This window comes from Alligator mississippiensis, chromosome 1 (assembly GCF_030867095.1).
Source record: "Alligator mississippiensis isolate rAllMis1 chromosome 1, rAllMis1, whole genome shotgun sequence".
NCBI lineage: Eukaryota > Metazoa > Chordata > Crocodylia > Alligatoridae > Alligator > Alligator mississippiensis.
The window spans coordinates 103,983,761-104,011,055 of NC_081824.1; the positions used below are offsets into that span (position 1 = coordinate 103,983,761).

The 27,295-nt window shown below is 41.2% G+C and overlaps 2 protein-coding genes across 2 annotated transcripts in view; both read right to left on the reverse strand.

Moving 5' to 3' along the window:
• MAN1A1 (mannosidase alpha class 1A member 1) overlaps positions 1-27,295 on the reverse strand; it is a 246,587-nt gene that overhangs the window by 78,826 nt on the left and 140,466 nt on the right. The gene's annotated exons all lie outside the window — the stretch shown is intronic.
• LOC132252446 (protein PHTF1-like) lies at positions 6,773-26,575 on the reverse strand. Its single transcript, XM_059733314.1, has one exon. It carries the CDS (start codon positions 12,394-12,396, stop codon positions 10,117-10,119), a length of 2,280 nt encoding a protein of 759 aa, XP_059589297.1. The 5' UTR covers positions 12,397-26,575; the 3' UTR covers positions 6,773-10,116.

The following is a 27,295-nucleotide window of genomic DNA, read 5'->3' on the forward strand; positions in this document are numbered from 1 at the left end:
ATCTCATGAGGTTCAGCAAGGACAAGTGCAAAGTCCTGCACTTAGGACAGAACAATTCCATGTAATCCCATGATTCTTCCAGGCTGAGTGGCTGGGCAGCAGCTCTGCAGAAAAGGACCTGGGGATTACAGTGGACAATAAGCTCAATATGAGCTAACAGTGTGCCCTTGTTGCCAAGAAGGCTAATGGCATACTGGGCTGCATTGGTTGGAGTGTTGCCAGGAGGTCAAGGGGAATGATTATTTCCCTCTATGCAGCACTGGTGAGGCCACATCTGCAGTACTGTGTCCAGTTTTGGGCCCTCCACTACAGATAGGATAAGGACATATTGGAAAGAGTCCAGGATACGGCAACAAAAATGCTGAAGCGGTTGGGGGACATGACTACTGAGTAGAGGCTGAGGGAACCAGGCTTATTTAGTCTAGAGAAGAGAAGACTATGAGGGGATTTAATAGCGGCCTTTAACTACCTGAAGAGGGGTTTGAAAGAGGATAGAGCTAGACTATCCCTTGTGGTGGAACATGACAGAACAAAGAACAACAGTCTCAAGCTGCAGCAAGGGAAGTTTAGGGTACATATTAGGAAGAATTTTAGTAAAGCACTGAAACAAATTACCCAGAGAGGTTGTGAATTCTCCATCCTTGGTGGTTTTTAAGACCCCCCTAGACAAAACTTTAAGTTGGGGATGATCCTGCTTTCAGTAGGGGGTTAGACTAGATGACCTCCTGAGGTCCGTTCCAACCCCACTTTTCTATAATTCTGTGATGACTTAAGTAGGCAGAGTTACGTTTTGGGGCACTGTCTGGAAGGTTTGTTCTATTACCTATTACTTTATTTTAATATTTTTGTCTGTCTTTATAATCTATATGGCTTTACTGTAAACTGCCCTGATCCTCCTTTGAAGAGGGTGGTATATAAAATAAATAAATATTTCTAAGAGATTCTATGGCAGCTATAGTAAAGGCTTCTAAATAGTATCATGTGTCATTAAAAATGCATGACTTTATTAGATTAGGGTCATCTAGACCCAGCACTCTTTCCTGCTTATGCAGGGGGTCGGACTCGATGATCTATTGAGGTCCCTTCCGACCCTAACATCTATGAATCTATCTAGATAAAAATTCAAGGGTTCTTTAGTCAGACTTTGTCAAATGGTTTTAGTAAAAACAAAATAACTGGGCTTTTCTTTGTCTACCTAAGACTTCCCTTCCTCTCTCCCCATTTTCTACCTATACATGCATCTCTTCTTGGAGCAGGTGCTAAATCACTTTTTTAGTACTACTCACTACAGGCTGGATCTTCACTCAAAGTCAACAGTATCATTTCCACTGTTTTCAACAGGGATTTAAAAAAAACCAATTCCCCCCGCCCCAGCACCGCAAACTGCATATACCACACATGCAGGCAGATACTGTGCAGGGGTGTTCCCCGGGGACAACTAGCAGTGGCACAAATATGTGCCACTGCTACTTGTCCCTGGGGAACACACATTCCCCCTCATGGGGACATGCCCTAGGAACCTTCAGCTGGCATGAAGAATTTTAACAAGGAAATACATACATGGAAGTAGCTGAGGGAGGCATTCAATCTGCCTGAAAAAAAAGTACAGAAATGGCTTTAAGATGCAGAGAAATAACAATCCGAACTGACATAATGAAATGCGGAGGGGCCACATTAAAAGACTAGATTAGTTAAAATAGGAAGAGGCAAAATTAGAGTTATGCAGGCCCGTTAATGGTGAAATGCAATAAGCTTCAAGTCAATACAGTAGAAAAGCAGGAAAACAGAAGGGGTTCAAAGCTCCTTTCAGGCCAGTACTTGCATGTGGGCTTAAGAGCTTTGCTCACTTGAGGTCTGAAATATCAAAGAATAGAATACTTTTCTAGTTAATTAGAAGTAGAAAAATGGAACACAGGCATACCATTTTGCAAGTCTTGCTTTGCCAGTTCTGGCAAGTGGACTTAAATGTAGCTGTCACAGTATAAATATCTTGCATTAACACCACTTGGGTTTGAGAAATGAGAATTGGCTCTCTTTTTATGGGAATCAATAATATACAGTAAAAACTGACTGTTTTGGTTTCTCACCCCAGCACAGAATAAATTTATATATTCACAATTTTATCCTTCACTACCCATGACTATTTGACAAACAAGACTAAAGTTAAACCCTGTAAAAAGTGCATATTTCCAATACTGTTTACAGGCGTTCTCTTTCCAGACCCATTCATTTTTAGTAGAAGATTATTATCTAGTATGATCCAGTCAAATTTGCTGATAAGAAGCTATTCTGAATCTTCCATGCTACATTTATACTAAATGTATCGCTTGTGATGGAAGATATCCACGTTATTTATAAGTTTCTGATTTTAATGCTCTGCTTGTGTCTCCTGATATCAAATGGTATGTATGATCTACCAGAAGTTAATTCATAGCAGGAAATGAACAATTTCAATGGGCTTCAGGTTTAAAAACGAACGTACTACACACTCAATAAAGAAGATAAAGAGAAATTCAACAGAATGACTAAGCCATGATCAATAAGATTAATTAGGGCTTGTGTAATTACACCTCACTAGAAAGAGAAAATAGGAGTGCTTCTTTATTGTTGTCTACGACCATAAACGTGAAGTTGGTGTGTTTGAATGCTGTACTGCTGTTCTGATTTTCCTCCCTCGGGTTGTAGACATTGGTAGTGACCATATGAAGTGGTACAGTGGCCATATAAAGCCAATGTAGCCTTTCTATATGAGAAATTCTTACTTACTAGCTGTTATTTAATTAAGTTCTAGTGGCCCTATATCTTTCCTTTTTGTGTATTTATGACTTCTTCAGGCAAACAATCTATGGTACAACAGGTATCCACCTTACAGATGGCTTATGGTTACTTAAAAAATGTATTGATTATCCCTGATAGGAAGGATACAGCACATCATGACTCATCAACATCTACCTGATATGATAAAAATTATAATTCCGGACTCTTCAGATACCAGAAAATTGGTCTAAAACTATTTAAATAACTTTTAAAAATTACTGCAGTCTAAAGACTGCATTTATAATTTTTTTTTTATAAAATACATTCTATTAATAATTTTAAAAATTGTTTAGCAGTTAATCAATTTACTATTAAATTGACCACAGTAAAATTTTACTTCAATTTCCTCTTTTAGCAAGAACTTGTGTTGTAAATTATGACACAATATCTGGAACAAGTGAAAATCCTAAATAGAGTCCTTCCAGTAAACTCCTTAACTAACAAGCAATTTAGAAGCACTGACAAGTTAGAAATGTTGTATACCCGTGGCAGGATAAAAAATGAGACCATTTCTTGAAAAAATTATCCACAAAAAAGTTATCCATGCAAATAAGCTTATACTCATACACGCACACAAGTGTGTGTGCATATTACACTTACATTTAAGACATTTCATTGAGGCCTTTATGAAAAGACCATTCAACGATAAAAGTAGTTGCCACCAGGTACTATATTAAACTTTTTTTAATTAAAAGGATTATAATCATACAATACAATAAGAATTATACATAACAAAAGATAAAACAGAATGAATGTGAAAGCAGTACTATTTAGAGCTAGTGAACAATCAAAGCTTCAGGAAAACCTTATTCTTTGGATCTGACTAGACAACATATATAAGGACATGGCAGCACATAATTTCTAATTTACAACACTGTAAAAATGTTTCTGAATATTAAATGATGAATATCTCATCAACAATAATTTTGCTCTTTTTCATTGTACATGGAATGAAGGGAAGATAATTTTTTTAAGTGTATACTTGTAAGATTTTTTGATTAACTATCATTAGAGTTGGGTGACAACATATTTTAATTTGTTTCTGAAGTAAAACTGTGCAGTGCTTACAGCTTCAAAACTGTAATCCTAAAATGTTAGTTTAAGTAGTTTGGAAATCTGTCTGCTCCCATTTTCCCAGCTAATATGGAATCTGTACGAAGAGCAGCAGCTTCCTCACCCAAAATGCCATACTATTTCCACCCTAACTTGAAGAAAGAACCACAGGGACAAAAGGTTAATTCCGTTTCTTTGCATTTGGCCTCACACTTTGGATAAGTATGCCAACTATGAGGACTGCTTCAGTAATGTAGACAACAGTTTATTGGAGACTAAAAAGACTATTCACTTGTTTCACAAGAGCTGAACAGCTATTAGTGATGTATGATGAATCACTGAATGGCTGCAAAATTTACAGTCTCAATCTCTTGAGCATCAAAACTTTGTATATTCATAGCAGTGGTTTTCAACCTTGTTGAACCCAAGAAGCACCTTTGAAAATACCAGCTCTTAACTTTCACTCATTTTTTCTGAGTACAGGTAAGTATCAGACCAGGTAGGTTTAAGCGCGCAGAGAAGCCAAAGCACTTACATAACTGGTTAATAAGCAACCAGATCAGGTCAACAGGAGCTTCCCTAATTATTTTTTCATTCAAATTTAAGTTTTAAAGACATTCTATTTCATTAATATTCTATTCCATGAATATTTATGCCAAGTGTTTGGTCAGAAAACTGTTACAAAGTTCTAATAAATACCATCACCTTGAAAATTAGAAGTTGCCTAAGATATTCTTGACATTTAAAAGCACATTTTAACTAAATGTAAGCAGTGAAGTTAATAGACCATTAAGGTATTGTATTTTCTGACATTTGGGCAAAGAAAATTTAAGTCACGATTAAACAGCAACCTTAACTTTAACAGGCCTGTGTGTGCATTTAACTGTTTGTATTATACTGCCCTTTCAGTACCTATGGTCAATGCTCACAGGGAGCATGAGACTTGCACGTGGGGGATTGGGGAGTGAACCACTCAACTCTTTTGTACAAGGCTAAGGACAATTCACAGTGATGTAGTTAAAGTAATGCAAGCTTCCTTGTGGAAAGGATCTCAGCCTGGAGGAGAACTTTGAGGTAGGATGAGTGGGCATTGCAGGAAAAAAATAACTGGGAGACGTTTGGAGCAAGAAGTAACACTGTAAGAATGCTGAAGGGAGGGAACTGGAAGGAATGGGAGGGCACTATGATGTTACAGCAGAAAATGGGATTTTACAGGGAAACACATTTTAGAAAAATGTAGGGGGACAATGGTTGGAAATGGACAACAAAAAGTTAAGAAATTGTCCAAACAGACGAAAACACAAAGAAACAGACAAAACAGGAAGAGGGAGAGCAGGAGACTGCTGCAAAAAGACTCCAAAGGATCTGGAGACAAAGGTGCTCCATTCCAAAAAAGTTGGGTAACATTGCATTATAGTATAGCACAACTCATATGGAGGAATAAATATAAAATGGCTTTCTTTAATTTTTCTTAATATTAAAGTGAATGGACATATATGAATTTGAATCCAAGTGCAAAACGCTGACTCAGTTGCTTAAACAAGAAAAGCACTCTGACTATTAAGACATTTACATCCAAATGGTTAGAGAAAGTTTTTGAATAATCCAGAGCTGACATTTGTTACAGAAAGTATCTCATAAAGCTAAAGCAAATGGATCTGGGAAAGGTGATTAAGAATTCCCAATGAAGGAAAATCTACTTATTTGATAGGACTATGTGAAATCAACATAGTACCACATGGTCTCAACTGCTGGGTTCTCTCCCAGATGCATATATATGTGGCAAAGTACTCAAAAGGAAACAGCTGACTAGGCAGAAATATAGACACCCTTTCAAGGTGCTTGTGAGGCATATGATGCGGACAACGTAAAAATTTAGGATTCCACCGGGGGGGGGGGGGGGGGGGGGGGGAGTCAGCTATGGCTTTTACAATATATACTTATAAAGCAGAGGTGAGCAAAATATGGTCCACGGGACCCGTAAAAAATTTAGAAAATATTTATTTACTGCCTGTCAGAGATGACAGAAGCCAGGGGCAGTAGGACCCAAGAGGAGCCGGTAGCAGGAGATGGGAGCCCAGCCTCACCCCACCCCACCCCCAGCCATTTCCCTACTTCCTGCCCCTGGGCTGCTCCAGCATCATGTGGCTCCCAGCTGCATTGCTGGACTGGGAAGCATGGTGCCCCACTGGTACAGGGGTATGTGTGCATGGGCAGGCAGGGGCAGAGAGTGAGCGTGTGTGGGCATGTGTGAGTATGTGTAGGCAGGGGCAGTATGTATGTGCAGGCAGGGGCAGAGAGTGTGTATGCGTGTGTATGTTCATAGGGCAAGTCCCACACACACACACACACACACACACACACACACACACGTATCCACACCCCCCCTTCCGCTGCCATACACACAGACCCTCACACCTCCACACCCCATATATCCACACACACACCTGCATGTTCCCTCACCCCACATACCTATAGACCCCCACAAACCTATACCCACCCTCCCACAATATACAAGCGTAGGACTTCATTTTAAGCTATTGTGCAATCACCTCTGTGTACACTACACAAACGCATGTAAACCAGGGCAAAAATATTTTTTGAAATCAAATTAATGAATGTTTTAGATATTTCCTTTTTAGAATACAATTCAGTATATTTCTGGTTCTGAGATTGCAAAACCCCTTGCTGAAAAGAGTACTTCTGGGGGCAAGGGGCAGGTCTTCTGGTGGCAAAGGTCCGGGGTTAGGGGGCGGGAATTCTAGTCCCAAGATGGTGACCAGGGGATGGGGCACCTGTCAAGGGGCAGGGCTACCCATGCAGCCCTCAACAACTTGCTAAAAAACTCTGTAAGCGGCCCTCCCCCCAAAATAATTGCCCGCCCCTGTTGTAAAGTGTACTGTCTATCTTTGTCTTTAATAACATTTTCTAATGGTATGATAATGTCTGTTACTATTTATCATTTTTCTATAATCCATTTTATTTTTTTTATCCTTCTACTGCATGTGTTAGTTTCTTGAACAGTTAATAAATACTGTAATTATATTTACTCATTTACATTTAACTTGCAAGTTAAAAAACAGGCCTACACACTGTTTTCCCCCTTCTGGTCCCAACTACAAGGGCTGCTCACTGGAAAACCGATATTATCAGAAAAATCAAGGAAGTAAAAGCTGAGCAACTGAGAATAGTATCTGTGAAGTGACTAAACGTATAAGTCTTCGTTAATATAACTGGAATGGCTACTTAACAAGTTGGAACAAATAAGCCTGCGTTAAAGATTTACCTTCTTTGAATTATCAAAATAGGGGTTGGAATTCAGAGTAAACATCTCAGATATTAAGACTTGAGAAGACCAAAAGCTAGCATTTCTGACAACTTTAACATTTAAAAAATCATTAGGAAAGAGAAAAGTGCTAAAGCACTCCAAACCAAATTTAAAAAAATCCTCTGCTAATCACTTCTAAGGATACAAGTTTTCAAATCATCTTTCTGACACTACTTTGAAGAATAAGTTTATTACGCACAGAACTGTTAATACATCATTCTGCCTCAGAATTTTTCTCATTCAGAAGCAAGTCAGAGACTAGGCTGTCAAGTCAGGCATCATCATGTAATGGCCGAACACTAAAGACAGCTTCAAAACCACAATGAAAGCCAGCTATAATATTTAAGACAAAGTTTTAAAAATAAAGCTATACACATTAACATATAATGCATAAGGTCATGCTGGAGGGAGAAGCAGAGAAAGAACATTTTCTCTCCACGCTCATTTTTTTTCAATCTTTGCTTCCTTAGCTTTATTTCTACATTAATATCGACATTCAGTTAAATATTGTTGCTTATTTTTCCATATTACAACCCCTCATGGTACAGAAACTAGCTTTGTATAAATAATTTATTATAAAAGGAGACCTACACTAACATGCTCCTTCCACTGTAGGAGAAAAGAATGAAGTTATGAAAAGGGATTCTTTTGTTCTTGCAGAACATAGCTCTATGAATTATTATAATTTTAATATATTACAATCTAATAAATTTACCACAGTGAAAAGAAAATATGAGCTGCACCTAACTGTGTAACAGCGGATGTCTTTACATGTGCTCTGTAAGAGCCACTCTCAATAGAAGCCCCCACAGTGCCTCATGTATTCAGCATCCTGCACTTCAAAATGGCGGCAGGGGCACTTTAACTAAAGCTCATTCAACGAGCTTTAAAGCACCCCTGCTGCTATTTTGAAGCATGGGGATGCTGAATGTGAGATGAGGAGGCTGCTGGAGCATATTAATTAGCATGCTCCAGCAGACTTGATTAATTAAGTCTGCTTCGATTCACTGTAATTACAGCACGTCAGAGCAGTGTCCTTGCACGTCTACAGGCATCTGGTATCTCCAAAGGAGGCTTCTTTATAAATAACACAGGGAAAGAAAAAAAAAAAAAAAATCAGCAAACTGGGAGATCAGCAATTCATCTGCCTTTCAGTTTTGTCATAGCCTTAGTCTTCGCCTAGTCATTGAGGAATTGGGTTTTACGCTTCTGAAGCAGGTATGTCTACGGAGTAAGGCACTATGAAGTGGAAAGCTTCAATACTTACCAGAGTGCTTTGATCCACTTCCTCATAACTTGCTGCCATGAGTCAGCAATTAGAATTGTGTCCTTTTGCAATAGTTAGCTTTTTAATAACCTCCAGTGTAGTTTAAGGTGGGGCTGCTTAAACAGTCAGGAAATTTGGCTGGCGTTGAGGGAGTGGTGTCAATTAATGCTGCAAATGCTTCCCTACCACCAAAATTTCCAAGCTCTGGGGGCTAGATAACAGGTGCTGTGTGCAAGGCAGGGCCAGCATGTACAGGGCTGGGATAGTAGGCCTGATCCAGCATGAGCAGAGCCAGGGCAGTGGGCCTAATCAGACACATACAGGATCAGGGCCTGGATAGAAGGCCTGATCCAGTGTGTGCAAGCTGGAGCATAGGGCCCAATCTGGTATTCACATGGTCAGGGTTGCAGTCCAATTTAGGAGGCATGCTGGACAAAGCCTGCAAGCCAACCCTGCACCACTTCTCCAGTTGACAGGGCCAAAAGTTTGGGCATGATTGGTTTAAGGAGTTTTATATGTTAATATAATCATATTTGTTCCCTACACCTGCTTGTTTTACGAAGGTTTATAGTTCATGTACTGAACTCCTCTCATGAAATTAGAGTAAACTATCCTCTATCCTGGCGTGCAACAGACCAAGTTGTAAGCAGTATTTCAGTATGAATCTGCATTAGTGTTGCTATGCAACTGAAGGCTCAAGTGCCTTTAGGGGCAACATTCATCTTGCACGCACCAAATTTCACTGCATTCTTCAGTAGCTCAGGATAAAGAGACAAGGCTGAGAGTAGGTTTGGTGTCTCCAGCCAGAGCATACTAACTTTAAGTGAAGAAATACTCCTGAGTACACACTTGCAGGCATCTTTTAGGATGCATAAGTTTGACTAATTTAAATAGGACTCTGGAACGCTACTGAAAAAGAGAAATACAGCTTGATTGAAAGAGCAAGGACAAATGTTTAATTAAGAGCAAGGCATCAACAGCAAAATCTCAAGCATCTTTCACCACCAGCAGCTGACTATTTTGCTCAGCTGTGGTGCATTTGGCCAGGGCAGTTTATAGGAAAGTCACTCCTGGCATGAATTCATTAACACATTAACTTTAATTACCAAAGCAATGTCATACCCCAGCAGTAACTAGGGCTTCTTCCCAAGATGAAACTAGACATGTTTAGCTGAAAGAATTGGAGATGTTCTCACAGCAAATTGACCAGCTGGCCATGGTTATGCTGATCTAGACCTGCAAATACGCTAAACAGGGCTGTGACCCCCCCCAGCACATGTAAGCTGATTGATACAGAATTTCATAGCATTACATGCACTGATTGTGGTTCCCACTGACTTCAGTGTAAACTACAGATTATGCCTCTCTTTGGTGTGTAGCATACTCCTGCTGAAAGCACTAAATTTTTGTTTCGTAGATGTTCAAATCATGGATTGGCTTTACTAGTTTATTTTGTAGGTGATGAAATAAGGCATGGATGAACTTTTGAAACAAAACAAACCTCAAGGTAAGAAATATTTGAGGGAAATACTGAGAAATACTGGTTAAAGAAATCTGCCAGAGAAGTCTGCAATCAAACCAATGTCTGTCTTTTGTCTGGCCTGCCTCTCTGGATGGATGAAAAACTGTTGAGTTACAATGTTTGATCAGTTTATGGTTTAATCTTCCATAATCCAATGTTGAATCCAAGATCACTTATAACATCTGAAACAGCACACAGGATCACAATGCATGTGATATTGTAGATTAAAGGGTTCATGGTCAGACCATAGAGTCTAAAGGGTGTATTTAACTCATTCAGGAGTTTTGTACACAGTTTTAAAACATTGTTCACTAGTGAGAACTGTTCTTTCTTGTCTGGCTTCCTCTCCATCCTTAGGCACAAGCTTATCTGCTCAGTGAGCAGGATTGAAGTATTACTATATTTCTTGTTGGTTTCAGAGCCCAGTGAAGCCAGGCGACGTAAAAAGAGGAGGAGGGCTGCTTCCCAGATAAGGAACTCCCAGTTGTAAGCAAAATTCAGGAATGTTTTGTGACCTTTTAGAATTTGTGCACAGCATATAAAAGCGATTGAAAGAGCCAGTAAAAAAACAGATGATACAACTATGTCCACAGATCGCTGGAGCCCTTGCCTCCTAAGATAGGAGTGAAGGGACAACCAAATCTTAATATTTTTCACCTTCTTGAGCCTGAAGTGGGGGATTTTATATTTCCTGGCTTTCCGAGCAGATGTGGTGTGGCTAAAAAGCTTGGCAAACAAAAATTGCTGTTTGTAAGTTCTCTCAGCAACGCACATCATGAAGAAAAATATCCAGGTTAGGCACAGACGCTCAAGGAAGTTAATCACAGACAAGACAATGACAGGGGTAATAATAGGTCCCCCACAGAAGAAATTCCATAGTTCCTCCACAGAAACAGATTGCAGCTGCTCAAAGTTTTTTGTATGGAAGAGTCGGAAGAGGGAAGGAAGAAATGCTAACCCTATTGTGATAATGTTTCCAAGAATCTGATAGCCCACTCCCTGTTGATAGGCATTAACTTTGCTCATGATTATGCCGCTGATTTCCAACACAGACATGTCCACCTTCTTGTATTCATTCCCCTCCCAGATTAGAGCGCTCACTTTTGCAGATACAGGGCTTGTATTCTGAAGCCAGAACAAATGGTTCTGTTGGAAAACATCATCTTTCAAGTCCCGTTTACTTCCTCTTGCATTAGCTGCTTCACTGTCACTAGTGTAGGAGGAATGGCATTCTGAACCATGAAGTAGGTCATCCCAAAGCATGTCCTCTGTCTCTGAATCATAGTGGGTGCTCTCCAAGTCCCTCTGGGACACATTGCAGCTCTGGGACCCAGAACTGAAACAAGATTTTGTCTCCTGATTTAAGCTTGTTGATTCTACTTCAGATTCTACCACACTGTTAGACCCTCTGGTATCTTTAATGGTTTGCTTAACTTGTGAGACTGGCTGATTTAGAGAAATAAGAGGCTTCCTGTTCTTATTTTCATTGTCACTGGACATTCCTTCTATGCTTCTGAGTAATAAAGCTCTCTGTGCCACAGCTTCAGCATCCTCACTGCTTGACACCTCATCAGATATGCCACCCAGGTGCACACTGGCATCCCAATGTTTCTTTTCCTCATCTGAAAGTTTTTCTTTTTCTTCAAAGTGTTGTGGCTTATATTTGGATCTGGGATGCCGATGTTTAATGTCATTATGCCCAGAACTTGCACCATTTTCTGTTTCAGTCCCATTTTCAGCTACCAGTTTCACCCTCCTGAAACTCCTTTGGAAGACCAGGCCAAACAAACTATGGATAAGGGATAGAAGTTCTGATTGCTCTTCTCCTTCAGTGGCTTTATCAGAAGAGGAACAACTGCCAGAAACACTGTACCCATCTGCACCTGCCAATTTGTTTAATTTTCTCCTCCTGTTGCTGCTGGTGATTCTGCGGTTTCTGGAGGGCTTGTGTTTCTCAGTAGATGCTATCTGACAATGAACAGTTCCTGTCAGTAGCATAAGGAACACTGATCCAATGATTTCACTTGCACTCACAACAGGTTTCAGGAAATACAACACAACTGCAAGCACTTGCATAAGATAAAGCACCAGAAGCCACATAAAAATATGCTGGGATGTAACTTGTATCCACCAATGGCTGAAAAGTGGAAAAAACACAACCCGCACAATCCCTTTGCTAGTGCAGCCAGTTAGCGATGTCCATGGGCTTGCAGGTTTGTCTTTGGCAAATGTGGAACCTTTGATTAGGTCAACATCTATTAGGTCTGGTTGCTTGTAGCCTCTCTTTTTGGGTTTGTTACTGAAGCCCTTGATCTTACTCTGCTCCAGTGACTTCTCCCAGATCTGCTGGTTGTAGGCCCCAATCTTGTTCTGGTACCACAAGATGGCATCCCTACTGCTGGTGGCCATTGGGCTGGACTGAAGGAGGCAGGTGCACTCTGCTGGGGCCAGCCACAATGCCTGGCTTGGGGTAAGCGGCTACAACATCGCCCTGCCTGGCTGCTCTTACCCTGAACTGAGCCACACTGTAGCCTGGGGCCTCTTGCTGCCACCCTGAATGCTCCCTCGGGGGTGTGCTGTAACCAGAGATGACAGCCCACTTAGCAAGAGGTCTGCTTTCTTTCCTGTATTTGTGGAACACCAGAATGTGCTGTGCTGCTCCTTGACGGTGCATTCTAATATTTGCATGTATGTGGAAACAATCCAAGGTTCTAATGGTGTGTGCTCCTTATGGAATGTACTGTATGCATGCTCTGCCCCCCATGATGCTGGGCCCCCAAGAGAATGAAAAGTTTTAAGCAGACATCCCAAAAGGCTGAGCAGAAAATCTGTCAATCTGCTGGACCTGCTCTAATGATTTTTTTTGTTTATTGGTGCTATTTATACAGACTAACACATCAAGATGCTGCACTGAACTGAAACTTCTGACTGGGATCAGCAGGCTTTTGACTGACTAATGATAAAAAACAATCAACCAACTTCCCACCCCCAAACACCACTATAGCCCCTGCACTGACCTGAAATCTGTGACTGACATCAACAGGCTTCTGACTGACTAATAATAAAAAACAACTCCCCCCCTCCCCAAACAGCACTATCGCCCTTTCACAAGATCATCCCACTGTACTTGGCCTTGGTGAGGCTGCAGATGGATAGATGCTTATCTAACCTCCTCTTGAAGACCCCCAGGGTAGGGGAGAGCACCACCTCCCTTGGGAGCCCATTCCAGACCTTGGCCACTCGAACTGTGAAGAAGTTCTTCCTAATGTCCAATCTAAATCTGCTCTCTGCTAGCTTGTGGCCATTGTTTCTTGTAACCCCCAGGGGCACGTTGGTGAATAAAGCCTCACCAATTCCATTCTGTGCCCCCGTGATGAACTTATAGGCAGCCACAAGGTCGCCTCTCAACTTCCTCTTGCGGAGGCTGAAGAGGTCCAGGTGCCCCAGTCTCTCCTCATAGGGCTTGGCCTGCAAGCCCTTAACCATACGAGTGGCCCTTCTCTGGACCCTCTCCAGGTTATCCACATCCCTCTTGAAGTGTGGCACCCAAAACTGCACGCAGTATTCCAACTGCGGTCTGACCAGGGCCCGATAGAGGGGAAGTATCACCTCCTTGGATGACAAGTTCCAATGGTCACAAACTCCTTTAACACTGTTTTAGGCTGGACATAAGGAAAAACTACTGTCTGAGCCCACAAGGGCTGCAACAGACTCCCTCCAGAAGTAGTGCAAGCACCTACTCTGGGCTCTTTTAAGAAATGTTTGGATGCTTATCTTGCTGGGATCCTTTGACCCTAGATGACTTCCTGCCCCTGAGGCAGGGGGCTGGACTCGATGATCTTCTAAGGTCCCTTCCAGCCCTAATGTCTATGAAATCTATGAAGATGCACAGTATACAGCTACCATTAACATCCAATTATAATAAATATTTGCCCATTAATTTTTTTAAGCAGTGCTATAGATGAGCCTGCCCAATGGTCAGGGAGGAATAGTAATTTTTCATTTAAATTTGTTGGGATCATAACCCCAGGAACTCCCCTCTCCTAGCTGAGACACGATTTAAACCAGGGATTAGTATTCTATTATGAGCGGTGGGTAGGCTGCCGATTTCCCTGACCATTGAAGACCCTCCCCTTGTACTGCCCAAGCCTTCTGATGCCTCCTTCACCACGTGTCGCTGCTTCCTCCCTCTGTGCCACATGCCACCAATTCCCATCCCCATTGGCAGTTGGAAAGGATAAATTCAGTTGCAAGATTAAGCAGTGCCTGCTGCAGGGGATGACGGAAAGCCGGTGGGAGGGTTGCAGTACTGGGGCTCTGCAGAGGTGATTCGTGACACAGAGCAGGGTGGAGAAGGGCTGCTTTATCCCCCATGCCACCGTGGCTGAATCAGGCCTTCACAGGCCAGATACCATTACTCTGCAGGCCATATATGGCCTTCAGGAGGTAGGTTGCTAACCTCTGATTGAGATGCATAGGTTTAAAAATCACTCTTTCAGATCTAAATCATCTTGCAATTCACTGCTGAACAGTGGTACAACTTCAGAGATAGGGCCTTCATCCAGATGCATTTATAGCCTGGTTAGTTTGGGTTGCAATTTGACCACATCCTCCCCTGCTTCCCCGCTTGGACTGAGAAGACCACTTATCCTACCAGTTACAGCATTCATAGGGGACATGGAATATTTCATAACAAAGTGGATACTGACACTGCTAGTGGCCATATCCTGAAAGAAAAGAGTGCAGGCATCACCTCAGGAGAGAAGTTCAAGCTACAGATTCCAAGTGGACAGTGGCACCTCCATGCAGGTTCATACAGAGTGAAGCAACTAATTTCCAGAGAGCAGCAAGGAGTTCAGACAGATCCCCTCACTAGGCTTAGCATTTTCTACTGGCTAGCTCCACACAGCTCTGTATTCTGCATTTAAGTTTTTTAATACAATGCAAAAAAACAACAAACAAGTGAAATGGATTCACTTCATCCCCAAAGGTCAAGTTAATCTAACATGCATTTCAATTTATATTAGTTTTTCTGATTTTCCTTTTTGAAGGCCGCAATAAAAAAAAGTTTCTCCGCATGATAGCATTTCTTAGAAGTTGGTTAAGGCATCAGTTGTAATTGATTAAAAGCAGGGGTGCTCAATCTCTGGCCCATGGACCAAATGCAGCCTGCAGAGCCTTGGAATCCACCCTGTGGGGCTCCTGACAGGTTGGGAAATTTGGCAATGGGGGAACAGTGGCAGTTAATACTGCCACCCCTCCCACTGCCAAAATCTCAAGCCCTGCGGGGTGAGTCGGCCAGACTAACATGGCCAGATCAGAGCCAGGCCATGCCCCCTTCCCTCCATGTGGCCGGTTTGGAGAAGGGCTACGCGCCCTTCCTCTTATGCGGCTGGGCCACGTCTCATCCCCATATGGCTAGTTTGTGGCCAGGCCATGCCCCCTCCTTTCCCACTTCCAGCTCATGGGGCTGGCCTATGACCCCTTCCCTTCGCTTGGCCAGGTTGGAGCTGTGCCCCATCCCCTGCAGGGCTGGGTCATGGCCCCTCCTCCCCGTGGGCCCAATCCAAGCCCCTTCCATGGCATAGCTCAATGGAGCCCTGTGGGATCTGGCCTGTGGAGGAATCAGGGACTGCCCATCTGGTCTGCCAGCCATAAAGGTTGAGCACCATTGGCTTAAAGGCTTCCAGGGCTTCCACTCAGACATTTGGTGAACATTTTAGGTATGTACTAGTCTGGCTGTGGTGGTATTTTTAAAATGCATTTTAACCCCATGGATTCCTGTTTTAGTTCTGGTTATTTTGGTTTTATTTTTGGTTTTGTTCTCTGAACATTATCTTCAATGACTTCTGCCACCCTATCAGTAACCAGGCACTGATAGGCATCTCTTACCCATAGGATTTCTATTTCCAGAAAAGCTAAGTAGTTGAGTAAACAACTTATTGCATTTGAAAAAGTTGTGGTTTGCTCATACAGAACAAACTTCAGATGGTTTATCTATTAAGCCACAAAATCTTCATTTTTCCAGTCGGCAAGGATTTCTGTAGAATCGGAGATTTGAAAGAGACCTCAAGGGTCATTTAGTCCAGCTCCTTGAAAGAATGCAGGATGTGCTGTTCTCTAATTTTAATGATGAAATGTGTTGAGTGGGCTGAAACGGCCAACTGATCACAGAACAAACTGTATTCACTCATTGTTATGTCTCACTGCTCAGCAGGCATGGTACGATTTTCCCCTCAGTAAATAAAGCAGGATTTTGGTAGAACTTTTTCAGTGCAAATTGAAGTTAGATTCTCTGAAAAGTAGTCTGAGTCTTGTTTACTTACGTGCAAAGTTAATACACTTAAGTATTTTGTACTTTCTGTGTGTGTTGTAGAAAACGTATTTATGGATAAGTTATGAAAAATGCAAGCTGACAAAATCATTATAGTAATTGCATTGGCTGTGTTTATTAATTTGTCACAATTAAGTCGATAAGAGTTTTAGTAACATCGTTATATTGCTTGATTACTTTTGAAAGTGATTATCTTAAGAACTCTATTTAATTGGAAGCCTCTCAATTTACAAGGTACATTAAACTCTCAGTAGCATTTTAAGATTATTCAACATATGCAGGTCAATTACCAGTAATCACTGTTTTATACAAATGTTCCATAAAAGACCATAGTATGGAACAGACAAAGAGGGGGACTCAAAGTATTTTACATAATACAACTGAATTTCAATGGACATTTTAAGAATGAAAGGATATCTTTAGTACTGTACTTTTAACATAAAGCTTTCCTGAAGTGTTTACAATACTCAAATCTGAGTCAAGATAAAACAACAGTTCTCTAACTTAACACAGATAAAGAAATTTGTCATGACTGCTAAATCACTGAATTGCACTAACTGTACTCATGCCCAGTAGCACATTAATTTTCAGGCTAGAAAATTGCAATTAATTTTCTTAATATTATTATAGTGCTTTTCATTTGCCAGTTAATAAAAATGGATTGCAATCAATCACTGTTAATTCCATTACTAGAACAGAACTGCTCTAAGCAATTTCCATATAAAGACGCCTGTATTCAAGGTGCTTTCTGTGTTACCTCCTCTCTGGGAGCTATGTTCTTTTTCTTTCTTTCTTTTTTTTTTTTTTAGTATTTTAAAATGGTTGTTATAATAATGGAAATAAATGATAGTCAGATTATGCTGGGAGAAAAGTTACAGTAGACTTAATAATAAGGGTCTCTTAAGAGTCTCATAGTGGTAAAAAAGAGCCACATACTACTATTTCAGCAATATTTCAACTGTATTTGGCATCTTTTTAATTGTAATTGTTTCGAATTATTAAAATTCACTGATAGGAATACATCAAATGACTTATCAGTAAGTAGTTATAATCAGGAAACATTTTTCTTCTGCTAGTTATCATGTGCAGTGAGAAACAGTTAAAATTATTCCATACCTGTCTGACCTTCACAGAGCATAAACCACAAGATTTACAGGAACAATTAATATGATATGGGTAGGAAATATCTTTGTAGAGACTAATGGATTTTCAAACAGCGTTTTGGACATTTTTATTTAGAAAGATATTAAGGTGAACTGATAGTAACCACAGAAGGTTTATATAGGGCAGTGATTCTCAACCAGTGTGCTGTGTCCTACTCCTAGAGGAGGGGCTAGCAAGCTTTTTCAAGCTGTGGGCCAGAACAAAACAGCCTCAGTCCAGTGTGGGCTGGGTGGCTTCAGCAGCACATTCAGTAGCAGGGTTTTCCTATGCCTGCACTGGAGCCACGCAGTTGGGAACTATGTTAGTACTGCTGTTGCTTCTCCTAGCAGCCCACTCCCCAGCTGCGGTGCGAGGGCAACTTCCAACCAGAGGGAGCTGAGCAGGGTCTGAGCAGATGGACACTGCTTCCACACTGCTGCCGTTTCTCCTTGCCCCCGGCCTAGCCCCTGCATAGCTCTGACTGGAACCTGCACTCACAGCATCGCTTTGGGAAGGAGGGTGGTGAAGAAGGCAGCAGCGTGGGCACAGCTTCCAGCTCCCCAGCTACTCTGCCACAACCCAGGCATAGGCACAGGCAAAGCCCTGTGGTTCTCTGGGTCAAATGCAATCCACAGGTTGACCCACGCTAGAGTCTCTCTCATGTTACCAAGAGAAAATTCCAGTAATGCTATATTAGGGAAACAAGTATACCAGATAATCCTATACTGGGGAGGCAGGAAAGGAAAACTTAAAAGACTACCACATCAAGAGTAAAAAAGAAAAGAAAACCGTTTATCTTTTCTTAAAGTCTTCCATAGCTGAAGAGGGATTAGCTGGGTGCCAGTGGTAAGGAGCACAAGCTGTTATGTGTACTTAGTGTTATGTAAATGATATGCTTTCTAGAATACGCTTATAATTTGTTTATCTCAAATGCCAGAAGCTTGAAATACTACTTGACTGCTATATTCAGACCCTCAAAGGATCAGTTTAGCACATGATGACATATTAGGGAAATCAGAAACTGGTTCTTTAATAATGGTACTTCAACAATTAGGAGAGCCAATTCTGTGCCTTGTATTGAGAAAAAACATATCCGAACAGAGACAGTAGAGAAGACAATCACACAAATGATATAAGGCATTGAAAACCTGACCTAGGATGAATAGCTATATTCATCCGTAACAAAATACCACATTATATACCGGGAAAAACTTTTTAAACTGTAAGGGTGGTGGAACACTGAAACAGGATACATAAGGGAGACTGTGGAATCCCCTTCTTGGAAGTGTTTAAAGTAGATTAAAGAAATATTTGCCAGGGATAGCCTTGATTTGTGAGTTTTGCCAGAATGGACTAGCTGACCTCTTGTTATCTTGTCTGGTTTTTCTATAATCTCCTGACAAAGGACCATATGAAGGATCACAGATTTTTGTATTAAGAAAAAAAGAAATAGAAAAACTAGTCAGCCTAAAAGTATGAGATGTATGCTTGGGAATATCCTGATATTGCCATTTTTACTTGCATCTTTTTACTAGCTGCTGGGAATTGGGATGTGCATTTTAAGTTAACAAATATGGCAGCTTCTGCTGCATGAACTTCTACCAGGAAAAAGAGAAAGTAAGTCTGTGTGTGCTGAACAGGGGCTCCATAGCTGCTGGCTACAGACATTTTCCCTTTCAGAGGTTCATGCTACAGAAGCTGGACAGGCACTGTTGCGCTGTCCACCCAGCTTCTCAAGAAGAGAAGAGGGGTCAGGCATTTTTGGCTTAGCCAGCAGTACCTGCAGTGTTCTGCAGCTAGAAGGTTAACAGAGCAGCCACAATATTTTGCTCCTTCCCAACTGCAGCTACCTGCATATTCTGTAGGGAAAATATAGTTCTGACCTTATTTTCAAGGAAGTGTATATTTTTCTTCATTCTGCCTTTCAAAGACAAGGTATGTATCTAATCTGAAGGTATGATATATGCAAGATAATATGGTAATTTGCATAGGTCATAAAAGTCACAGGCAGTCTGTAGTTTTTAATGGAACCACTGAAATTACGGGAGAAGCAGACCATGGATCTGGAAACCAAGATGTGCCCAGCTGTGCACATTATATAGATACCTATAGTGAAGTGGGGGATGGGAAGAGACAATCTTTTACAAACAGGAAGACATTTCTTCCTTCAGAGTTGGAATAGATGGCAGAGTTTCTTCAGCCAGAGTAAACGTTAATTAGAATAGGTCAGAAACGAGCCAAAAAACGGCAGCCTTAGGGAAGTGTATATATTAGAAAAGTAACATGGGAACAAAGAGACGAAGATGGACTGCATTTACTGGTCATATTTAGTTTAGTTTTATCTTTCACATTATGAAAGATAAAACTAAGAGCCAATGGAAGATTACAGAAGCCTGTAATAAAAATATGGCATTAGCAATGCCAGCTTGAAACTTTAAAACTTTAATTAAGAAATTGACATAACCTTGGTTTAGGCAAAGGAGAAAGTCTGGACTTCAAACTCCCTGTTTTTATGCGAGAAGTAATGTATTCTTCCTATAAATATAAGGTAGGATAAGATGCAGGACCACAGCCAGTTATCCTATAATTAAAATAGAATACTTATTACATCAATTAATGCACCTTTCTGACAGAAGTGGTAAAATATGAAAATCTATAGGACAGCATTCAATAATGCAGAGATTAATATCTTTATTAATTCAGTGCTGTGGAAGACATGGATGTTGACATGAGCACCTGGAAACAAATAATTCCCAGAATCCAAATGAATCATCAAAAAGCTAATCATCTTAAAAGCAGAGTCCTTTGCTGAATTATTGAAGATTCTAATAAGAAAGGGAACATCACTAAGCCTAGTAATTACACTTCTTATAAAAATTATAGATTCTGAAATCCAAACTTTGTGGTAATAGCGATCTTAATATGCTGCTGTGATTAACTGATGGATTGCTAGGGAAAAATAACCTATATTTTGACCTGTTTCTTAGGGAAAGCAAGTCGTAAAAATCAGAGCAAAGGCAATCCAAAAAGTTAAATAGCAAAATGCTAAAACTGACTGCTTTTTAAATTTTTTTTTTTTAGTTTTTTAAGCGGATTTTTCACAAGTTTAAACGGAACAAAGGAGGTGATCCTCCCCCTCTACGTGACACTGTTCTGGGCACCCCACTTCAAGAGGGATGTGGACAACATTGAGATGGTCCAGAGGAGGGCCACCCGCATGATCTGGGGACAGCAGGGCAGACCCTACAATGAGAGGCTACGGGACCTGAACCTGTTCAGCCTTCACAAGAGGAGGCTGAGGGGGGACCTTGTGACCATCTATAAACTCACTAGGGGGGACCAGAAGGGTTTGGGGGAGACCTTGTTATCCCTGGGGGGGCGCTAGGGGAAACGAGGAATAACGGCCACAAGTTGTTGGAGAGTAGGTTTAGATTGGACATCCGTAAGAACTACTTCACAGTTACGGTGGCTAGGATATGGAACCAACTTCCAAGGGAAGTGGTGCTGGCTCCTACCCTGGGGGCCTTTAAGAAGCGGCTTGATGCCTACATGGCTGGGGTTATTTGAGCCCAGTTTTCTTCCTGCCCAGGCAGGGGGTCAGACTTGAAGATCTACAAGGTCCCTTCCGACCCTACTTCTATGATTCTATGAACAAAGAAAGTTATCATCACCAACTGTCCTGAAATTTATGGACGATCCATAAACAGCCTAAATATGCTTGTCCGTGAAGTCCATAAGAAATATTAAGCCATCAGTAAAAATCAGGAATGCTAAACTTGTTTCAAGACTGTGTTGAAATAAAGCTAAGTACAGGCATCTATGCTGGACTGGGACCCTATTGTGTCAGTATCAAAGAGGAATTATAAAAGTCTAGGCAGCAACAGGAGAACGTATTAAAGTTTAACATAGAAAGATATTCTTTGGTTTCTTTACAGGATAACTGAGGTGAAGAATTTTCTGCCACTGAAGACGTAGTAAGACGGAAGCATGCACCCTCAGGTAAGATGCTAAAGAGCAGGCAGGTGGGTGGGAGGGGGGTGGTTAAATTGCCAGGGTCTGACTTGATTTTGGAGACTCCCACTGCTGCTGCACAGGCTTTCTGTATGCGAGCAGCTGCTGCTATTGCATGGGCTCCTAGGGGCCGCCACTGTGGCATGTACTCTAAATCTACATTCATGAGTGGTATACTGCTTCCTCGCCCTGCCCTAGTTACGCTGTTGTGGTAAGAAGCCATTTTCTCAATTACATTGGAGAATTTCTTCTTTGTTAGTGATAATTCTTGTTCATTCACAGGTTTAAACAATTAAAGGACACACATTGCCATATTTACTCAAATCCAAGATGAGGCTTTTTCACCCATTTGACCGGGGGAGTGGGGGGTGGGGGAGCCTCATCTCTGAGTACTGTTCTGGGGCCAGAGCTGGGCTGAGATGGTTTGTGCAGCAGGGAAGGAGGCAAGCAGAGGGGGGGAGTGTGGGAGAGACTGTGCAGGGAAGAGGGGGAAGGTGGGGGACATTGTAGTGCAAGGGAGGGGTGGGGGAGAGATCATGTGGAACCTGGGGAAATCAGGTGGTACATGAAGGGGAATGTGGGGAAGACCATGTGGTGCGGGGGCAGGGGCAACCATGCAGAGATTGCAAAGTGGCACAGGAGTTGCTGTGACTCCAGCTATGGTCCAGGCCCAGGGATGGAGCTGCCACTACTGCTGCTGTCTACTTGAAGCCAGAGCCACCATGGGCTACAGCCACAACTGCCACATAGGGTAAGCAGCAGTTGGGGGGGTGCGGAGGGGGGCAGATACAATAGGGGGACAGGCAGCTGTGACTGCAAAGGGCCAGGGCAGCAGGTAGAAGGGGGAAAGAACTGAGGAAGGACAAGTGGTGGGGAGGGGTGGGGGAATGGGACAGGCAAAGGGGCATGCCCTGGAGGGCACAGGTATTTCAGGCAAAAGCAGAGATCAAGCTGCCTGCTCCACTGCTGCTACTTCCACTGCCAAAGTGGTGGTGTTGGGGGGAGAGGAGGGAAGGGGCAGGGGGAGAGGAAGGAGAGATTTAAGATGACTTCCAATTAATGAGATTCTATACCTGGAAAATTATAACAAATGTATTATTTTTCATGTATAGAATCTAATTATTGTGGGGTTCATCTTAAATTCAAAGCAATCTTGGATTAGGGTAAATAAGGTACTTAATTAAATACTCATCACCTATCTAAAATACTGCTGCATGTGGAACAGTCCTGCTATTCTTCAGCTCATCTTATTCTAGAACACTTGCCATCCACTAGTTTCACATATATGCACCTCCCTCAACTTCTTCAGACTGTAGAAAGATGGAATTTGGTAGACCTTATTTCCATGACCTCTTGGAAATTTAAGGGAAAGAACCCTTTCCCCTTCTTTCTGGCAATAAAAGTATTGTTGCCATTTAGTAAAAAGGTACTTCATCAATTTGAAAACTAATCAATTCAGGAGCAAGTTTAATAGTAGCTTTAGATGTACTTTACCCGAGTGGCTTAGTCAACTTTTGCAGTATGAAAATCATATTTTTGATTTTTTAAGCTGCTTTCATTGCAGTGTGAATAACTTTATAATTAAAAACAACTGATTGATTAGGCAAGCAGAACAGTGAAACAAAACATGCATAGTCAAAAGCACCAAGTAAACTGATAAAAGGTGTGATTTTTTTAGATTGACTCAACAACTTGAATTAGGGTGGTGGGGGAGAAGGGAGAGCTGCTTTTTCCCCCACCATCTTTATGAAACCTACATGAATCCACAGTTCCTTTCTCCCTACCAAAAACTCCCAATTCCAACACTCAAATAATATTTTTCTGAAATTGTAACTTACTGGCCAACTATCAGAATGAGAACATCATAGACGGAAATAAATAATGAAGGAAAAGATGTTTTAAATCAGTCTAATGCCCCCCCCCATTGTATTTAAGCCATGAATAACATATTAATTATAGTATAAATGGCAAGGGTGCCACAGATTCACTCAGTTTAAGGTGCTGTAAAATACGAAATGAGCCATAAAAATGTTCCTCATATAATGTTGAACATTTTAATGGTGATTTGTATTGTACCTTACGTTTAATGTGCGGCCACAGCCAACAAACAGCTGATACCCAGATGGCACTAGGGTCTGCAGTTGCTTTGAGACCAACAATTTTCTCATTTTCAGTGCTGGCCTGAGACTGGGGAAGGGAAGTAGCTAAAGGGTTTCTCCCTCTGGGGACTTTAAACCCTGCATCTGGCAGTTCTGGTCATGCTTTCAGGTGCAGGGGATCAAAGGCTCCTGTGGGGCGGGGGGAGGGGAGGGAGAGGGAGGAATTGTATGGAGACGTTAAACCCATTGGGAGCCTCCGATCCCCTGTACCTGGAAGCCAGGGCTCCCCCTGCACTGGCAAGTAGTAATGGCACAACTGGGATATAATCCCCAATCCTAAACTCAGGCCTCCTGTCATGTATGGCAGGAAGCGTGAGAACTGGAATCAGAACCTACTGCACCATTAAATGAATGTATGCCATGGGCTTAAGACTGTTTTTGTTACCATCCAACTCCTAAAATAAACTTGGAATGTAGTAGTTATCAGAGATTCAACAATCCCTTTTCTTTCCAGGACTCACTAAAATGACTACAAATACACAACATGCGCAATTAGTACCAACCACAGAAGTTTTACTGTAAGTGGTAACTATCTGTATTTTTGGAACTGAAGAACCAGTCTTACTATTATCTGATCACGCTTTACATTTTCTGCAACATGTGGATTTATGATAACCTGACTGATCATCTTGATTTCCTTCTGTCCAGATTTTAAACACAAATAGCCTGAAAACATGTTCATTTACACTATAATGCATTCATGTTCTGTTCTTTCAGCTCCAAAAAAGAGGCGTTTGGTAACAGTTGATTAACCAATATTAGAAATGTAAATTGTTCATGGACACACAACCTATGCCAAGATGCAAGAGAGTAGTTGCTTTTCAGAGGGCTAGATTCTATTCCACCTATTAGATGTCTGAATGATATTTTGGCATGTAAGCGCAAACCTATTCTAACCTGTTCAAACCCCTGAAAAACCATTGATACAGAAGGTGGGTGGGATTCTTGCTGTTTTTTGTGACTCAGTCTTACGTTTAACATGATAAAAGTAGACACATTGATAGTTTTTCAAGGACTCAAGCAAGATGGAACAAGATTACACTTGGACACTTAATAGATGGAATGGCATCTGGTCCCCAAAGTCTGGTGTTGTATTGTATCAATTTTGTAATCCAGTCAAATGTAAGCTAGTCTTTCTGCTACAGCTGGATCCTCACAGCTCCCGCAGTTAAAGACATGTAGAGCATTTTTATTACTGCTCTTGCATCAGCGAAGCATTTGCTATATCCCCTCCTCAAACACAGGTAAGCAAACAAGTAAACATTTTTCTCCTTGAAAACTGCAAACAAACCAGATTGAGAAGGTGTAATATAAACACAGGAACGCTCATATGATCAGCAATGACAAAGAGCAGAAAACGAGGATGTTTGGTTCTCGCCCCACTCCCCCCTGTATATTAGTTCTATTTCCATTAGAGATGCTCTACAATCAATCTAAAGAATAATTTCCTTTAAAACCATAGCTACCAGTTTTATTTTGAAAGTTCTTCCAGATAACTAGAGTTAATACAGCTCAACCCTTGCAAACAAAATGTGATTTATTTGATTCTAAACTGGATGGTGTTTCATCAGCAGAAAGTTCTAAATAAGTCATTCCGACTGAACCTCTGGAAGTTGTTTGTGATAAGCTGGCTGAGTCACAAGGACAAATTGAAAGCATGAAATCACTAAACAGAAGCACTGATAAAGAACAATGTAATGTTATCTAGAAAATGTGAGCCTTTGGAAATTTTTTCAAAACCATGCAATATTCATATTTTAGGCATTCCTGATAATGCAAAGGGAACTGAGCTGAAAGATAAGGTTTAACGAATAATTTACTGCAGTAGTTCCAAAAACCCTCAAAATTTCAGCGCTCTTATCATCCACATTTTGCCTGGAAAGGCTCAGGGTGTGGTGTGATGCAGTAATCCCTGGACCATCCTTGGAGGCCAGTGATATACAGAATAAAGTAATTAATGAAAATCAAAACTATCCTGCTATAAAAACAGTAATTACTGATACAAAGATGTTGACATTGCACGAACTGCATAAATATTATATTTCTGTAATTCTCTTCCTAAAGTGATGCAAACGAGTTATAAGATTAATCAGTTTACTCATAGATGGACAACCATTCTGCACCTCCTTTGCTCTTGCAGTTCATGGAATACATTTTAGCCAGCATTAAAATGTAAGAAGTAAGACAATTCTCTACAGGGACCAGGCAGTACTCTGTCTCACAGCCTGTTCTCAAACAGAGACAACACCTTTGCTGGAGTAAACTTACCACTTGTAAGTGCTTACTTTTATTAACAAATTACTACAACATTTGATAGAACCCCTCCCCACTGCCTCAGGCTTGTTTTTTCTGAAAACTCCTGTTTCAAAGTTGCTCACTAATATGTTGCATCATCTTCTTCCAAAATGTACCACCCTCTTCCCTCACAACTCTGTTGGCAAATGATTCACTTGCAACACTGAGCCAACAAATATTAGTCCCTAACCAGACTGAAGCTTGCTAACAAGGTGGGTGTGAAAAAGTGAGTGGTGTCTATCCAAAATACACTTCTATGTTCTAATAATATGAATGATAATATTTAGCTCATCTTTAACCTTCACCATATGCTTTGGGCTTAACTATTTTTACCCAGATTTTTAAGGTATTTAACATATGACAATGTAATTCCTATATTTTATAAATGGATAAAAGCTATCCAGGACAAAGTCATTCTGAGAAGGAATAACAGTGGATTAGCAGTAATTCTATAAACTAAGAGGTAGGAGTTCCACGCATATGTAATTGTTTTCCTTGAACCCACAGAGGTGATGGGTAAAGCTTTACTTTACAATATTTTTGGCCCAGCATGGTCATTTATTGAAGTTACTTAGTTTAGCTCTGCTATAACTTCAGATTTTAATTTTTTTAATTTAAAAAGTATATTTTGTAAATTAAAGTGGGATCTGATTTACCTACAATAATGTCTTCAAAGTTTTAATGAGGAAAGGGATGAAGAAAGCTGAATAGGTAAATTTACTGTGGCCCACTAAGAAATTAGAGACTCAAAAGGATTACAATTTGGTTCTTTTAGTCAGCTAGAACAAGGGTTGGCAACCTACAGCCTGAGGACTACAGCCAAACCATGGAGCCTTTAGATCCAGGATGTGGACCCATGGCTTCAGCAGCATTCAGTCACAGGGGTTCTCCTTGCACCATGCCCCAGTCAGGTGCCTGGAGCTGAGAGAGGGAGCTCTGCCAACATTATCACAGTTGGGTACCTGGAGTTCTGGCAGAGGGGGTCTCATGGCACCCCACTCATAGTCAGGCATCAGGGCCACAATGAAGGGGCAGCTTTGCTCATACTGTACTGCAACTGGGTGGTGGGAAAAAGTGGTAGCAATGGTCAGGTCCTACCACCCCCTCACCTCTAACCTGAGCTGGGTCATTTCAGCCACCTGATAGAAAACATTGCCAGCTGACCTACAAGACAAAGACAATACCTGAAGAAGGGCTATATAAAACAAAGTCTTGACAATGATTTCTTCAAATCCCAAAGAGCAGTCCATCATTCTACCACTTTGATTTGTTCATTAACAATATTTTGGAATACGATGAAGAAAGATTCAGCAGTAGCTATTCTATATTGGTACTAAAATAAGCAAATGAGTCATAAGAGGAGTTT